The sequence below is a fragment of the Manacus candei genome, unplaced genomic scaffold, assembly GCF_025592945.1.
Source record: "Manacus candei isolate 608988 ecotype Guabito, Panama unplaced genomic scaffold, ASM2559294v1 h1tg000057l, whole genome shotgun sequence".
NCBI lineage: Eukaryota > Metazoa > Chordata > Aves > Passeriformes > Pipridae > Manacus > Manacus candei.
In genome coordinates, this window is record NW_026138105.1 from 3,183,844 (window position 1) to 3,202,149 (window position 18,306).

The 18,306-nt window shown below is 48.6% G+C and overlaps 1 protein-coding gene across 2 annotated transcripts in view; it reads right to left on the bottom strand.

Annotated features, from left to right (window-relative positions):
* Positions 1–380: 380 nt before the first annotated feature.
* TOX2 (TOX high mobility group box family member 2) overlaps positions 381–18,306 on the bottom strand; it is a 161,323-nt gene continuing 143,397 nt past the window's right edge. The window contains exons 7-9 of one of the 2 annotated variants that reach the window (XM_051802790.1): positions 16,830–17,237; positions 15,523–15,653; positions 381–468 (exon numbers count right to left, since the gene is read on the bottom strand). In XM_051802790.1, coding sequence (XP_051658750.1) covers positions 456–468; positions 15,523–15,653; positions 16,830–17,237 — 552 coding nt within the window. In that variant the 3' untranslated portion in view covers positions 381–455. Of the gene's footprint in view, positions 469–8,503; positions 9,809–15,522; positions 15,654–16,829; positions 17,238–18,306 lie in introns of those variants that run through there. The other variant, XM_051802789.1, reaches the window with a different exon arrangement.

Below are 18,306 nucleotides of genomic sequence, written 5' to 3' on the forward strand. Positions count from 1 at the left end.
GGGGTGGAACGAGATGGTCTTTAAGGTCCCTTCCAACCCAAACCATTCTGTGATCCTGTGCTAAACCCTGCAGGAACACACCTTTCTGCTCTGACATCAAGCAGAGTCTGGCCATTTCCACCTCCCAAAGGAAATATTACACAGTTCACTCTAGTGAAGCAAGTGTCCCCAAGGAGGATATCCAAGCATGGAAGAAATGACCCATTTTGTGCTCACCCCACCCTCAAAGAGCCAGACTGATTATTTGCATGGCTGCCCTACCTGGAGCATCCTGCAGAGACCAGGTCTCCAGGGTGCTGATGTCTGTGCAAATCCAGATCAAGAGACACCCCAAAGGGTTTTGGTTGTTCCCCTGGGAAGCTCAGCACTCCCCTGCCTTCCTGCTGGTGCTGTGAGGGGTTTGTGTGTCAGAGGAACTGAAGAGAAGGAGGCAGTGGAGGCACATTATTATCTTTTCATGGCAAATTCCTAGATGAAAGAAAAAAAAAATAAAGTTTATGTCTCATTCTGTATTCTTTTCATTTTGAGTTTTGAGAAAGAAGAAATTATTCATGTCTCCAGTTCCTCCCTTCTCTCTCTCTCTCGTTTCTCTGTTTCTCTTCCTCTGTGTCAAAGATGAGAATATAAAGCGATGGATGGCAAATGTTTATAGGGAAGAGAAGACTTATTCTCTCCAGGTTTTTGAGTCTTTTCAACTCTATAGCTCTAAATAATGCCAGAAACTGTGTAAAAAATGGCAACTTGAAAGGGAAAAAGTGAAGTGTTGAGACACTTCGGTGCAGAGAGAGAAAAGAAATCAATTCTTGGGCATTTCTTGCTTTAATGCATTCAGTGTTATGAAGGGGTCAAAGAAAAAAAACACAACAAAGAAACACGAAGCTCTTGATTGAGAGTTTGAATTGCTGAGGGAAGTCAAGAAATCAGATTTTTCTAACCTCTAGAATGGGAACAGTGCATTTGTTTTGCAATGTGAGTTTAGACTGCTTTTCAAATATTCAAAATAAGACATTTAACTATATTTTCTCTTGATCTTTGGAGCTGTGAATGTTTCCAGTGGAATTAGACTCCCCAGAAAAGCCCTGGGTGTCTGAGGTGTTTTGGCAGAAACATCCTCACAATTTGGGGAGTTTTTGTGGCTGTTTTTTACTTGAGCCAGGGAAGGGGACAGTCCTGGGACAGAGCCAGGTGCCCCCTGAGTGCTGCTGAAGCTCCGGTGGGGAAGGTGGGACTCACCAACCTTGGTGATGGTGGCAGGGGGCACTTTCCATAGGCTGAAGCTCATTTTGCCCATTGTCAGGCAATTAGTGTGACTTGCTCTGGGCTTTATTAATCCATTCTCACTTTGCAGGCTGCTTCTCCCCTAGAGAGGGCAGCAAAGCCGTGGTCCTTCCCAAGGCTCACTCCGGCCGAGATGATACGAGGAACTCCCAGGAGATGCATTTTGAGGGTGGAAAAGGCCTTCAAGTCCGTCCTGTCCCACCTTTTCCCTTTGATAATTTTAGAAGCTGAAAGAGCCTCTCCACGTGCCACTTCCAGAGTATTGACAGGGAAACTGGAGGAGTACCTGGGGCCTTTTTTCCTCTGTATCCCACGTTTTCATTCGGGTGAGTGGGAGACGGGACGAGCTTTCTGAAGGGTAGGACTGCTCAAAAGACCAGCCACAATTAAAGCAGTCAAATAAAGCTCTAATTATAAAAACTCCCCTGCATAACTACAGAAATATTTTGTGTAAATTGCTAGAGAAAAAATTTAGTATAAACTGTGCTGCAAGCCAATAAATCTCCTTGCAGCGTAGTGCTTCCGGAGACGGTTTCTGGTGTTCTGACAGTCTGTGCTCTCCAGAAAAAGAAAAAAAAAAGTTCAATATGTTCTGAAATGCCTTTATCCTGTTTCTCTCCTAACTTCCCTCAAGCCATTCTGTCTCCTGGAGGAATCCCAAATCCCTGGGACTTCTTCCAGCCTTCGTTTTGATTGTGGGAGTTACAAGCTCCTAATCAGGAAACAGAAATGATTGCATGTTCTGAGTGCCCCGGTGGGATGGAGAGAGGCAGCCTGACTTTTGACATCCAGCTACCAGATTCCTGCTGCCAGCACTGCACGGAGTGCAGAGGGATGTTGCATGGAGCTGGCTGAGCTGGAGATGGCTCTATCCAGCCAGCTCTCCTTGCTCTCTCACCATCAGGTGTAGGGCACATCCAAGGCTCCTGGTAATCCCCTGGGAACCAAAGTGCAGGTTTGAATCCGGGATGGAGGGAGCCATATTTCCCAGATTTGGCTACAATGAGGCACAAGCAGCCTGTGGGTGATCAGGAGGGAATCCAGAGGGGAACTGTAGTGACAGGACAAGGGATGATGGCTTCAAACTGAGAGTAGGTTTAGATTAGATGTCATGAAAAAATCCTTCCCTGTGAGCATGGTGAGGCCCTGGCACAGGTTGCCCAGAGAAGCTGTGGCTGCCCCATCCCTGGAAGTGTCCAAGGCCAGGTTGGATGGGGCTTGGAGCAACCTGGGCTAGTGGAAGGTGTCCCTGCCCATGGCAGAGGGGTGGAACGAGATGATCTTTAAGGTCCCTTCCAGTGCAAACAATTCTGTCATTCTATGATTCCATAAATGCCATTTCTGCCTGGCTATTTCTCACAGACCAACAGGCCTGATAGATTTTCTGCTGCTTGTCACTAATAGGGGTCATTTTTAAAGCCCCCCTTTGTCAGGAGCCGCAGGAGGGGCTGAGGATCTGACAAACCCCACCGTGGAGCAGCTGCCTGGCTGAGGGGTATCCCAGTGGCACAGGCACTGTGGGCAGGGATGCTCAACCATGGGACAGGGGGGTGTAAGAGGAGGATGAGGACACATCAAACTACAGAAGAATCCCTAGGACAGATGGATCCTCACTCTCCCTCTGCCTTCCCTTCGCCAGCTCCATGGGAGATGGATGGCCCAGGGCACACACAGCTCTCCTGGCTTTGCAGAAGACTCTGACCTTTGGTCTGTATCCCATCTAAAGTAACTGTCATTTTATAGTCATAACTATCTCCTGTGACCGAAAATTCATCTGGAAAGCAATGAAATGTACATTAATTACATATTGAAGAGCAGTAAAAGTGTTACACTTTCCCACAGACTTGCAGTGCAAGTGGCTTCATTCATCATAAAATTTTAATGGGATTACAGGCTGAGGAATTGCATTTTGCCTCCGTGACTGAGTGCTGGCAGTGACTTCAGGCAGCTGCAGGTGCCCAACCTGGCTGACCTTAAAAGAGGGACAGCCCAGCAGCATCTCCTGGTCCTTTCTCCTGTCTCTGGGTGAGGCTTCCTGATGGATACCCAGCCTTTTTGCTGCCTTGCAGCCATGATGGGAGCATAAACACAGGGAGGAAAGCAAACCAGGGTGTTGGCAGGAGCCACAGAGGTGCTGAGGTGGAGAGGCTGAGCCCTGCTGGAGTCACTGAGGTGCACAAATACCTGCAAACGAGCTCACCAGTATCATCTGCAAAAACACCCACCCACTCAGTTCTGCATTATTCGACCTCTGTCCCCACAATAATAATGGCAGAGCAACAGAAAGCTCTCTAATGTGCTTGCAGTGTAATAAAGTAACCCCACTAGGAATAAAATCTACAGCAATTACTGTGCAAGGTATTATGCTGATTTATCAAATTGCAGTTGAAAGTCAAGAAGAGTTGAGGATACAGTGATAAAACATCTGATCTCAGCCCCGACTCTAAATTACCCTTCTGGCCAGCACAGTATTTCATCCAGAGCAATTGTTATTCCTCTCATCTTCTTCAAAAATCATGGTTCAAACTGATAATTTTGCACTCTTTGCGTGTTGGAGTCAGTACTTTGCCTGCGCTGTGTGATTCCCAGCCAGGGGGATGGTTCTGTATTTTGGACCTGGACTCACAAATCTCCCACTACAGGGTGGAATGGAAGCAAACTGACTGTGGTTCCTCCATGCAAGACACAGGCCTTCTTTTGGGCTCTTTTGCCCTCAGAAAGATGGCAAAGGTGCATCATGCCATGTCTGCTTGGTGGGCAGAACCCTTCCATCCCCTGAGGGCAGCGGTGGGCAGAGGCAGGGGGAGCACAGGGGGCCCTGCCAGTGAGACTCACACCCCAAGCACCTCGACCCCTTGCACCACGCAGGGAGGAGCCCACCTGGAGTGATGTGTACAGCTCTGGGGCCTCCAACATAAGAAGGTCATGGAAGTGTTGGAGCAAGGCCAGACCAGGCCACCAAGGGGCTCAGGGGACTCGAGCACCTCCCCTCTGCAGACAGGCTGGGAAAGTTGGGACTGTTCAGTCTGGAGAAGAGAAGGTTGTGTGGAGACCTCACAGCACTTTTTGGTATCTCAAGAGACCTACAAGGAAACTGGAGAGGGACCCTTCCTCAGGAGCTCTAGTGATAGGACAAAGGGGAATGGGTTCAAACTGAAAGAGGGTACATTTAGATCAGATACTAGGAAGAAATTCTTCCCTGTGAGGGTGGGGAGGCCCTGGCACAGGTTACCCAGAGAAGCTGTGGCTGTTCCATCCCTAGAAGTGTCCAAGGCCAGGTTGGATGGGGCTTGGAGCAACCTGGGCTAGTGAAAGGTGTCCCTGCCTATGTCAGGAGGCTGGAATGAGGTGAAATTTAAGGTCCCTTCCAAGCCAAACCATTCTATGGTTCTGTGATCCCATGCCTGCATCCATGGGCTGGGTCATGGCACAGGTGGGAGTGTGTGATGGTAGCCACAACTCTGGTGGAGCACAGGCACATCTGGGTGATGAGCTGTAGGTGCTGCACAGCCAGTGCTGGGTCCAACATCCAACCTCTTTGCCTGGTTGCACAGCACTGGGGGTCCTGCTGTCCCCTGTGTGTGGGGGCTGTGCCAAGAGCTGGGGCCCAGTGCTGCAGCACATTTCCACCACCACGGAGTCGTTCCATGTCTGACCACTCTGCTCCCAGCAGGAGCACAGTGAGGACTGCTGCTCTCACCACAGCATTCCCAACCCCTACAGGACCTTTGGGAACGTGGACACTTGCCAAGGTGCAAATTGCCCTCGGTAGGGACCAGGACCTCGCCGGGGCTGGCACAAGGCTGCTGTTCCTCGCACGTGCTGCAGTTGTCAGGGACCCAGGATTTATCAAATGAAGTCCTTTCCTTTGATCCCTCTTGCGTAAACCCCTCAATATTGCTTGTCAGGGCTGTTTTCCCTTCCATTCCATCATCCTGATAATAATAACACAGATGTAACAAAGACAAAGCTTCCTCCCAGCGCTACCGAGGCCGTGGGCACAGCTCAGGGTGGTGCCTGAGGAGAAACCACAAGTCAGGAGCGGGCCCTTTCCACACCCTGGCTATGCAGGAGGCTGTGTCCTGGTGGGGTGGTGGGATGCTGGTGGTATCCCTGTTTCTGTGGGAGCCAGGCATGGCTGCCTGGAGTCACCCATCCCACCTGCCTGGGGCTGCGCTCCAAGGGTTAAACACTACCGGGATCCCGCTGATGAGGTTTGTTAAACTCCCCATTACATCCTGCAGTGCTGCTAATTATGTCTTCATAAACCAAAGTCAATTAGCCAGGTCTCTCCCTGCTCCTGCCTCTTAACATCCCTCTCCATCATTAGCCTGATCCCTGGGAATGCCTGCCTTGGTCCTGCCCCTTCCCCTGCCCTGTGAGTCCCCGGCCCCAAAGTTGTTCCAAGGGCTTTTGAGGATCTAACTGGTGCTCTTTGACTAAAACTGGAAGCTGCACAGCTCATCCTGCTCCAGAACACGACCTCTGCCATTGCAACAGCTGGGGCAGGTGGAGAGGAGGTGGGGGGGGAGCCAACATCCTTCTTCAAATATGGAAAAAATTACCGCAACAAGGAAAGCAATAAATTCTTCCCTATGTTCAAAAGCGAGGGATTTGCTTTGTAGGGAGAGAGATTTAGGTTATCTGCCTGGAATTTAAAGGTTTTTAAAGGGACTTTAGGCACACAGGCAGGGTTCAGGAAGAGCTGACCCTGCCCTGAGGCTTCTTGAGACCCGGCTACTGCATTTTCTATTAATGTTAATTATAGACCAAGGTTCAGGGCAAGGGGAGGCTCCCCCAGTCATGTCATTGGTGCCCAGCCCAGGGCTCTGGTGCTGACCCTTGGGGGGCTGAACCCATTGATGGAGACTGGATGAACCCCTTCATTACTTGAAGGGGGCCTGTAAAAACGATGAAGAACAACTAATTACAATGCCAGATAGTGACAGGACAAGGGGGACTGGCTTCAAACTGAAAGAGCAGAAATTTAGACTATATGTTAGGAAGAAATCCTTCCCTGTGAGGGTGGGGAGGCCCTGGCACAGGTTGCCCAGAGAAGCTGTGGCTGCCCCATCCCTGGAAGTGTCCAAGGCCAGGTTGGATGGGGCTTGGAGCAACCTGGGCTAGTGGAAGGTGTCCCTGCCCATGGCAAGGGGGTGGATGGCCTTTAAGGTCCCAAAACCAACCTAAACCATTCTGGGATTCTATGATTTTGTGAGCCAGCTGTGATGGTGGATGGGAGGCTCAGCTCCCAGTTGCTTCCCTGGAGCAACTCCAGGTCCATGACAATTAGCTAACAGCTGGAATACCATTTAAGCACAGCTGCCATCATGCAAATTTAGAGATTAGGAGTGATTGAAGTGGTCTGGAATGCCTCACAATTTCTTACTAAAGCTTCAGGCTCTCTAAGAGCCAACTGCCCTTCATTCCTCAGGTGGCTCCCACATCACCAAGGATGGAAGTGGGTCCTTGCTCCTTGCTGGCCACCAGCCCTTTGCAGAGAAGCAGAGGGAGCAGAGCAGCCTTGCAGAAATGTGGGTGGATGGCCAGAAAGTTGTTAAAAATGTGGCTATTGCTCTGCACAGTTAATCCTAAACTGGCAAGGTCACCTTTCAATGGCTCCCTGCACTGTGGTCCCACAAATAGAGGAGACTTTCTCCGTGGAGGCTTCCAAAGTGCTCCAAATCCACTGTCACAGTGACCCAAAGGTGACACAGCTGGGGCACAGGGTCAGGACACAGCTGGGCGTCATGGATGGCACCTTCCTCCAGAAAGGACAAACCACAGGGACCTGGAGCAAAGCAACACTTCCAGTGATGGTTCCTTCCAGACCTTCTCCCAGGGCTAGAAACCTCTTCCCTGTGATTTCAGAGCCTCAAGGCCACTTACCTGCCACACACAAAATATTAACATCCCAGAAACTCTCCCTGGAGTAAGTCCTATCTCCTCGCTGTGATAACTCAAGGAAGGTTTTCATCTTAATGTTCTATTTTCTCCCCCTTATTTTAATAATTGCATATTTGGAAGAAATCTCCTAGCTCTGATATTGCAGGGTAATTATCTCCTCAGCACAAGCTCACTAAGCTGGGCTGCTAATGCCATTGCTCATGCTGCTCCCTAGGAAGGTTTTTTTATGCATTTTATTTTTATTTTCAAATGCCTCAAGATTGCAGAGATAAAAGGGGAGCTTCATGCTGGCCAGTGACAAGGCAGAGTCCCACACCTAAAGGTTCATCCAGAACCCTGCCCAGCTCCACAGTATGGTTGCAGGAGCAGCTTGTGACCTACCTGGATACCTCCAAGCCTCTGTGGGGTCCTGAAGCTCCAGGGATTTGCCATGGTGCTGTTATCTCCACCTCTCCTGGCATCCAGGGTGGTCTGCTGGGGGCTGCTTGGCCCAAACCCACCATGCCCCAAACCCTCCCTCTATCTCAGAAGGTTTTCCTCCCTGCCCCAATGCAGGGTGGGCAATTCTGTCTGGAATTTGGGGTGTCTGACGTGCCAGCAGGGTGTGTAGGATGAGGTGTCAACCAGAGGGTGCAGCAGGACAACTCCCACAACGTGTTCCTTGCCCTGCCCAGTGGCCTGTGGGGCAGCAAGAGCTGGGGCTTGGTATTTTGGTGGACTTCAATGGGCGTTCCTTGGCAGGAAGGTTTTACAGCACATGTGAGACCATGAGGTGATCAAAACGACCATGTTTTGTTCAAATTCTTGGAGCAGTGCTGCAGGTCAGGTTGGATGAGGCTTGGAGCAACCTGGTCTAGTGGAAGGTGTCCCTGCCCATGACAGGAGGTGGAACTGGATGAGCTTTAAGGTCCCTTCCAACCCAAACCCTTCTGTGACACAATATGATGAGACTCCTACAGCCAAGTTGTGTCTACAAATGGGCTTAAAATGGTACATTAATTAAAAGTTTTCCTCCAGGCAGGCGACCCAGGGGGGTGAACTTTCACATCATGCTATTTTTCACACCACTTGAATTTTCCATCCCTGCTACAGAAGGTTGGAAATGCCAGTTCCATCCTTACACCATGGGAATTTTCCATCCTTTTCGTGTCCTTCTCATCCAAGGAAACACTGGAATCGGGTCAACAGAGCTGGGGCAGGTGAGAATGTGATGAGAGAGGAGGGAGGGATGGAATAACTGAGGAGGACAAGGCAGGGATCTCGCTGGCCAGGACACTTTCAGGGTGTCCCCCAGAATAAGGAGAGACTGCTTCAGCTCTACTTTTCATATGTTTTATTATAAAGAAAGGTAAGATAAGCATTGTGAACCGAATGTGCCAGGTGCTGCCAAAGCAGCGCCCTCAAACAAAATAGAAAATAAAATAAAAAAAAAGAACCCCAAAAATGCACCTTATGAGAAACTGTAATTATGCTCTCTAATTTTTCATAAATAGACAAAAATCATTGTCAGCAATTTTTAAATAGATGGACATATGGCCGAAAAAAAATAATAATGCCATACAACATGGATATAAATTGTCCATTTCTTGCTGTACAAATAATAGAAACAAGTTTGGCAGGCTTTTTTTGTTGTTTTTTTTTATACACATCTCCCTTCTATGTATAACTAAAAAATGTGCTACAATTAATATAAAATGCTTTTACTATAAAGTAAACTACTAATTTCTTTCACAAAAAAATCTTAAAGATGTCTTTAGCACAGCTCTAAAACACTTAGTAAACTACTTACAACTATCCAACAAATTATATTTTCATGATCTTTTTCACATTTTTCTGCTCGTATTTTGCCTTCTGCTCTCTCCCCCCACCTACCTAGGAATAGTTTTTATTTATTTTTTGTAATTTTTTTTTTTTTTTTTTTTGCCAGACCATCCAAGGCCTTTGCATGTACAATATTCACACAAACTTCACATTTTCTTGCACAAAGTTTAGTGCTGTTAGCAAGTCAAAAGAGTGCATCCTCCTACTGAGCTGGCCTAATGCTGTAGGACACCAGACCTGGGCTTATGCTGCGTCTAAAAGCAGTTCACTAGGAAAATAGTCTGTAGCTAAGCTGATGGCAAGCAGAAAAACGGTGTCCTCCGTTAATTTTTATTATTTTTTTTTGTTGGTTTTGCGTTTATTTTAATTTTTTTTATTATTTTTAGCTTTTATTTCTTTCTTTTTCCTTTTTTTTTTTTTTTGTTCTTTACGATTCACGAGGTGTGTGGTTTGTTTGTTTTTGTTTTAATTTTATTTTATTTTTGGGCTTCCGCGGAGAGAAAAAAAACCAAAAAAACCAAAAAAAACTAGTAGACTTTTTTTTTTTTTTAGAGTTCCAAAAAAAAAAATAAGGAAAGAAAAAAAGAAAAAAACCAAAAAAACAACCCAAAACTGCTCTCAGAGCCTGGGAACGAAGCCAGTGACGAGGTGCAAGTGGCAGCTCTCCCGCCCGTAGGACTTGCTCGTGCCTGCCCGGGGTGGTCCGTGGGATAGACCCTCTCAAGTGTCCTTCCTCTGAGCCTCCTCCAAAAGGGGTGGTGAGCCTTAGGTGAGGTAGAGTGCCTTGTCCCTTGGCAGCATGCTGTAAGAGAAAGGAGAGGCGCAGGGTGAGGCACAGGATCCTGGAGTACACCAGGAGGGGGGTTTGTAATTGGTGTTTATTTGTTATTGTTGCTGCTCTGCAATGAGAACACGTCCGTACATTTCTGCGTGGACAGCTGAAGTACCTCTGTTATCTGAGTGAAACACTTTCCCCAGCAATTTGAACCAAAATCAAAAGGACAATTCATTACCTGTGTTATCAAAAACGCTTTACTTCTTACTTTCAAATTGATATTTAAGTTACTGTCTTACTCTAATTAAAATAAAGTCAGTCTAGGCTTCATTTCTCTATGGTCCATATGGCAAGGCTGACATTGTACACGTGGTTTGCACAGAGGGGTGCAAGGTAGAGGCATGTAAAAGTCACAGAATTACTGAGGTTGGGAAAGCCCTGTGAGATCATCGAGTCCAACCTTCCCCCAGCACTGCCAAGGCCACCACTGCACCATGTCCCCAAGTGCCACATCTACACGTCTTTTAAATCCCTCCAGGGATGGGGACTCCACCACTGCCCTGGGCAGCCCCTTCCAATGCTTGACCCTCCTTTCAGTGAAGAAATTTTCCCTGATATCCAATTTAAACCTCCCCTGGTGCAACTTGAGGCTGTCTCCTCTTGTACCATCACTTGGGAGAAGAGAACAACATCCCCTTGACTACACCCTCCTCTCAGGAAGTTGTAGAGAGCAAAAAGGTCCCCACTAAGAGTAAGAGTAAGAGCCTGGTGCAATTTTATTTATTCCTGAATTTCAACAATAAGGGCTACGACAATAAATTCCTTCCTGTGGCTCAACTTTTCCTCTTGCTGGGGCTGCAGGGCAGGATGTCCCTGCAGGTCACACCAGTAGGACACTGGAATGCTGTGCCAGGGATCAGCCCCTGGGCCACCATCCCCTGCTTCATCACACGCTGTCCTTAGGCCGAGCCATGGAGCTTTGGGAAGTGTACACCTGAATTTGGATAAAATATATCATTCTGACTCTATGTAAGGAGTAGAGGGTCCCAAAAATGTGACTGAGGGGCTTATGCCTGAAGATGCTTGTGAGGAGGATTTACATCTGTTTCATGGCTTAGGAGCATGGGAGCAGCAGACACCCATCTGCTCGATGCTTTTCTCCCCCAGATATGTGAAATGAGAAAAATTAATAATCGAGGAGTGAGGGGAATAAATCTTGGGAGAGAGCAGGATTAGCTGGTCTGAAGAAGACCGTAGGAGGAACAAGGAATCCAAGGAGGCTGCGGAGGAGGGCTGCTGGGACAGCAGCCAGGCTGTGTGCTCTGCACATCCCTGGCACAGCAGATCATGAATTATCACGTTACTGAAACCATGATTTTGATGTCAAGAGATCCAGGTGTGTTCTGGAGGGGGGAAATCAGCTCACAGCACTGAGACAGCCCGCGTGGGGACAGCAAGGTGTGCAGAGAGGCACCACTGCTCCCTTCCCTGCCTGTGCCACCTGGCATTTCAACCCCCTGGCCACTCCAACTTGCCATCAGCAGTGTCCTACAAGGGAGACTAGATGCTCTTTTTTTTCATGGAATAGTAGGGAGAGGAGTGACTGAAACCCCTCTCCCCTGGCTGATGTCCTGTGTGGGTTTGGCTCTGAAATCCAGGCATTTTACTGGGGTTTATTGCCTACACATTCGTGAGGGAAACATCACTGGCTCCATAAGGACATCTTGGCCTTAAAAAGTGATGAAGAACATTGCAAAGCCTTGGGAGATTCTGGTGTGGGTGTGCTGGTGAGTGGAATAACAGGGAAGGGGCAGTCAGCAAGGCAGTGCTGTTGTTGACAGAGCTGCCTCGTGACAGTGAAGAGCCTGCCCTTTGCTAATCTCCACATTTTATAATCTGCATTTAAAATGCAGAGTCTTCCCTACTGCACTCAGCCAAGATTTAATGCCACCGAGCAGCAGCAAGGTATTCCAGTACTAAAACTTCATTAATTTTACAAAACATGCTACAGTACATTTCCCAGTTCATTACAAAGTATTAACATAAATAATTGAATCCAAACTAAGTGCAGTTGTGATGGGTTATCCTTGCCTTTTTATAGTGTTTGCTCATTTAGCTTCTGGTTTGGAAAATTCCCCCATTTGGAGAGGATCACTTTGTCATTAGCAGGAATTAGGGAGGTTATAAATGTCTGGATGGAGTGGCTGTACATGTTTTTTTCTGTGTCTGGACAAGGCATAATGGAGAGTGTCCTGTCTTTTAGTCCAAAGTAGAGTGGGAAGAGGGGAGAAAAGTTGAAGGATGATACACAAAAAGAACCTAATCCGTGCCTTGCAAATGAGAGGAAGGACAAGAAGAGATGAATCCAGTTCAGTGCTTTTCCAAAAATACCTAAATGTGAGGAGAAAAGGGTAAATCATAGAATCACAGAATGTCCTAGGATGGAAAGGACCCAGCCACCGAAGGTGTGAAAAGAGTTGTAACCAGAAAACAAGGCAGAAAAAATAAGTGAGGTGCTTCAAGGAAATAAGATTTAATTAAGGAATTGAGAAAGATTTGCACACGATTGTAAACCAAGCTGCACTTCTGACAGAGGTGAGCCAGTTCCCTCAGAGAAAGTCACTGCAAAACAGAGGGATTCAGTGCCTGGGAAAGAGCAAGTGCCAGAATCAGGCTGTCGGGTGAGGGAGACAGGGGACTATGAAAGGAGTTTGTGATATGATGGCAAAAAAGCAATAAAATTGTATGCTGCAGTTACTTGTGGGAAGTGACAGTCACACACCAAGCAGGAGCTGAGAAATGCTACCCGTGTCTTTGCTCACAATCTAGGACAGCTTGGGCTTCAGCCCAGAAAGAGCCAGGAAAATTGGATGGAAGTCAGTAAGGAAAAAGTCATTAAGAATGGGGAAAGCTAAGAAACATTTAAAACTCTCTCTCTCTCTCTCTCCCTAACATGGCTGAGTTATGAATTAAGGAGTGTCTGCTCACAGGATCCCAGAATCTGAGGGGCATGTGGGAAGAAGTGTCATTTAATGGCATTTTAAATAGCACAGATAGGCTGGGAAACAAAAATCCCTACAGCAGTTCCCTTATTAATGGAGAAGGACGGAGAGAAAGACAACCTTGTCAGTTTTCCAGAAGTTGTCTGGGTGACAAACACAAAAGAAAATGAGGACTGGGAGGTTTTCACCCCAGCTAACCCAGTGCCAACACATGTTGGAAGCTAAAGAAATATCAAGGTTAGACATGAAATAAAAATCATAACCCAGAGAGCAGGACAGGGCTGTCTGTGTGCTGGGGAGGGTGGGACCATCCTCTCTCTCAGGAATCTGGGACTCTACAGCTCACTCACATCCCATCAGTGAATAATCCCTTTTCTTTCCAGTCAGCAGCTGATTTTGCTCCTCAGAGTGCTGCTTTAATTGCAATTAGGCTCAAGGCACTTTCGAGGTTGAAATGGGCAATTACATGATCCAGAGGCTTCCCGGTTATACCCAAAACAGCACTGACAGATCAAACCCAGCGAGGCCTGCCTTCCCTTCATCACTGCTGTGCCCAGGTCCTGCTGGTGGCTGGACCCACCCAGCTCATGGCAAGGTGCCACTGAGGAGCCCAAGGGCAGCTTTGAACATTGGGTGGAAACTGGTACAAAGTACATCAGAGAAAGCAGCACAGAAGGAAAGTCTTTGAATCATAGAACGGTTTGGGTTGGAAGGGACCTCAAAGCTCATCTTGTTTCACCCCCGTGCCAAGGGCAGGGACACCTTCCACCAGACCAGGTTGCTCTGAGCCCTGTCCAACCTGGCCTTGGACATTTCCAGGGATGGGGCATCCTTAACAGCCAGTATGATATTTTTCAGTGCACTAAGCACTCTCTGCAGTACTGATCTATATCCATCTGAGTTCCTTGGTATAATCTACTCTAATAATTATCTGGAAGTCTCTGCATAATCTGTTTGGGTTTAGAATGATTTTTCTTTTCCAGGAAGCTGCGATAAACCCATGAAATTTGATATTTCTGCTGTGACAAAGGCATGAAATGCATGAGCTTTGATCATGAATTGCATGGGCCCTCTGCTTACAATGCAGCACTCCAGCCAGATGTCACAGAGCTTGTTTTAGCAACATAAAACTCAGTCCTGACTGCTATGGGAACATTACACCCGTTTCTAGAGCACCCTGGGCTTTCTGCACGGGGCCCAGGCAGTGGGATTTGCAGAGGGAATCAAGTGTTTTCCCAGCTGATCCCTTAAGAAATGACATTTATTTCTAGGGGGGCTCATTTCTGTGGGAGTTGCTCAGCACCTCTGGAAATTGAGATCCACAACCCACCCAGCACCTTTAGCATTTTGTCAACAACATTTAAAGTGACTTTTATAATCAAGTCCTGAACATGTTCCTTCCTTCAGGTTGTCTGCAGAGGCTTCGGGAAGGACCATGCAAAGGTCACTGTCAGAGCCCACGTCGCTGAGCCCCCTCGGGCAGGCAGACAGCAGAGATATTCTAATGGATCAGCCAGTTATTTATCTCCCTGAAAGAAATAAATGTCTGTACAGTCTGTACAGCCCAGCAATTGTAAGTGCTCTGCTGGCACAGACAGGAGCTGTGCTCTGAAAAGCCTGGGAGCTGGCTATTATCTCCTCTGAAAGCACCGTGTTCCAGTACTTCTAGCGAATCAAACAATACTCCAAAGGTACCCAGCCTCCTTCCCAACCTGCTCCCCCTGCAAACCCCAGGCCTGTTTCACAGAGCACAATAGAATCTCCAAACTATTAAAGCTGAGCCAAGAGCAGTGGATTAGGCAGTGGTTGGAAATGGCCTCCACACCCTCCCCAGCCTTAACACCATCCCGAGGTTTTTATTTACTGAGGAATTCAAGCAGCACTGAAGGGACCTTCATGTTGGCACACTCATGCCAGAGCTTGTAGGGCATAAGGGAGAGGATCTGTGCAGATGTCTGTGGACCTGCTGGTAGAGACAATTATGGGAAGTTGTGGCCTGAGGGATAAGAGCAATCGCTTTAGGAACAGACAGATGTTGCTTAACATGGAACCACAGAATGGTTGGGGCTGGAAGGGACCTTTAAATCTCATCTCATTTCAAACTCTGCCATGGGCAGGGACACCTTCCACTATCTCAGGTTGCTCCAAGCTCTGTCCAGCCTGGCCTTGGACATTTCCAGGGATGGGGCAGCCACAGCTTCTCTGGGCAACCTGTGCCAGGGCCTCCCCACCCTCACAGGGAAGGATTTCTTCCCTATAGCCAATCTAAATCTCTCCTTTTTTAGTTTTAAAACTGTTCCCCCATGTCCTATCACTTTCTAGCCATGTAAAAAGTAGTTCTCCCTCTTTTTTATAAGCTCCCTTTACATACTGGAAGGCTTCAATGAGGTCTCCCTGGTCTTATGGACAGGGCCACCTTCAAACCTCCAGGGACCCTCTTTGGGAGACTGGGCTTCCCTGGTCTGCTCCAGAAGGAAATGTGTCCAACCCCTCTGTTACTAATTGGATGGAAATTAAAAAAAAAGAGAAATCTCTTCATGTCCAGTGAAGAATTTATCCATGATTTTTAAGCTGCCTGCTTCCAGGTGAGCCTACAGAGGCAAGGAAGCCTTGAACTTCCCTGACCATAACCAGCCTACCCTCTTGCTGTACATTTTAGGGCAGATTCCCAGCTCTTGTCCACTGTCACAGCTCAGATCACAGGAACTGCATTAGCAATGGGCTGTTTTGTCTACTGGCCTGCAGTGGTTGACCCCACACTCTCTGCTGGGGTAGTCGTTGTCCCACTCAGTGCTTCCTGGAGGGTTTGATGCGCCGGGCGAACGGGGTCCAACACTGTTCTGAAACTCAGACGAAATATGGGAGAAGTCCTGCAGAGTGGAGAGGAAAGGGAGGGTTACAGGAGCACCCAGAGCAGATCTAATAGCAGTGCATAAACACATTTACATGCACTGTCCCTAAAATGTGCAGGGGGAGCCCCAGGGACAGAGGGAGCAGTCCAGGCCCATGACCCCAAACCACCATGGTGGGACCTGTGAGTTCTTGCAAACAACTGTCAATGCAGCAACATGTTTTACATCCCTCTTCCCTGCTCGTGTTTGTCAGGACCTCCCTTCTGGGTGGGAGGGAATGGCTGTGGAAGGTGGGAATGGCTGCCACTGCTGGCACTTCAACAAGGACACTGTGGGGCTGCTTCAGTTGAAAGTTGATCAGCTTTCCCCATTTTTTGGGGGTGGCTTTAATTAGTTAAAATTAGGCAATGTATATAAACCAGAGTCATGGCAGGCACCTGACCAAGAACATGATTTTCTCCAAAACAGCCCAATTAGGGCAATGTGGGTTTTCTTTTTTTTTAACTTAAAATTTTTATTCACAAATTTATGTGGAACGAAGTTTCACAAAATGCTGCCCTCAGTGACAACAACTACCCCAACTAAAGTGACTGTGAGGATCCCCTTTTATGCTCTTTTCTGGGCACAAGCTATCACCAAATTACAGAAGCCACTTTTGGTTGTGCAGAGCTAAAGCTCAACCCCTGTGCTGGAGGAGTCACAGAATCATGGAATTACTGAGGTTGGAAAAGACCTCCAAGATCACTGAGTCCATCCATTAAACCAGCACTGCCAAGGCCACCATTAAACCGTGTCCCCAAGTGCCACATTTACACATTTTCTGAGCACTTCTAGGGACGGTGATTCCACCACTTCTCTGGGCAGCTGTTCCAGGGATCACCCTTTCAACGAAGAAATCTTCCCTAATACCCAACCTAAACCTCCCCTGGTGCAACTTGAGGCCGTTTCCACTTGTCCTACTGCTGGTTACTTGGGAGCAGAGCCTGACCCAACCCCCTGGCTCCCTCCTCCTGTCAGGGAGTCGCAGAGCCAGAAGGTCTCCCCTGAGCCTCCTTTTCTCCAGGCTGAGCCCCGCCAACTCCCTCAGCCCCTTTCCCCAGCTCCGTTCCCTTCCCTGGACACGCTCCATGACTCCCTTGGGGACAACATCAACACTGAGACCCCCCAAACCCCCCCAGAACCCAGCGGACCCACCTGCTGCCCGGGAGGCGAGGCGTTCATGGGGGGCTGTACCTGTAGTGCCATGGGGGGGGACAGGAGGGGCTGCTGGGGGACTTGCTGCATGCTGAGGGGCTGGCTGAGGAGGGAGCTCTGCGGGTGGTGCAAGGACAGCTGCTGGTGGAGCGGGGGGCTGATCTGGAAGGAGGGCGGGGGGGAGGCACTGATGCTGGGCAGCATGGGCTTGGAGCTGAGGGTCCGGGACAGCCCGGCGTGGGGGTGGCCGCGGTAGTTCTGCAGGTCCGACGGGGACAGGAAGGAGCCCAGGCCGGGGTAGGGCGAGGAAGCCTGTGGAGGCATCGGGTACATGGGCTGCTTGGGGGGGATCATTTTGGAAGGGGGGTTGCTCTGGGCGCTTTTCGTCTCCCCCTGGTCGGCAGAGCTCTGTGGGAAAACAGAACAGGAGGCGATGAGGGAGGAAAAGAGGAAACGTGGTTACATGTCCCGAGATGTCCGTCTGTCCAACCGAGCTGCCCAGACCCCACGGCTCCTGCTCCTCTCCCACCAGACAGCACGTGAACTCCCACCCCTCCAGCAGTTGGGTGTCCACAGGCTGGGTGCAGCATCCATATCTGGAAAACTCAAGTCCAGTAACTCGACCACCCCTTTGGCAGAGCCTGGAGCACCTGAGGGAATTAACCAGGGAATAGGCAAAGGGCCCACCAGCAGCTCACTGCTTCAGTCCACAGAGGTAGGTGACCACATTCTGCTTCCAATGGAGAACAAATGGGTCTGTAAAACCTCTGCTTTCCTGATCCTGTGCCCTCTTGCAGCCCTGGTGTGTCTATAATGCACTGGACAATGGTGCCCTCATTTCAGCAGGAAAAAGAGAAGAACAAGGGGAAATTTTCTGGGTTGGACAATGAGGCTTTTGTCCTGTGATGGGCTCTGTAATGATACTCCAGATCCTTTCTCACCCATCAGCCAGGGTCACACTGTGCTGCTGTACTCAAAAACAAAGTTGCTCTTCTGCAGAGAATTGGTCATTGGAGAAATTGGAAAAAAATGAAGCCACAGAGCACATGCCTTCCGTGCCTCCTGCCCCACACTGCTGCGAGGCACGGTCAAGGCAGGACCCCCACAGGTTTCCAGAAGGTCCAAGAAGAGCTTTTAAACTCCCAAAAGTCTTTCCCATTCCCTTTTTCTGTCCTGGCTGCTCTTCTGTCTGCAAATTGACAGCCAACAGTCTGCACAGGGGCTTTGAGGCTTTCCAGCTCACCACCATCACACGGATCCTGCAGATGATGGTTGATTTGGGACATCACATTATTTCCCATGGCAGTTGGATGTGATGATTAAGTGCTGAGGATGTGGTGTAGTACAAAGGAGAAGCTTTGAAGAGAAACCAACCTGATACATTTACTCACAACCCAAGGGCAGCATTACCCCTGAGCCAGCAAACCTACCAACTCCACAGGAGCCACCCCAAATCCACAGGCAGCAAATGCCCATG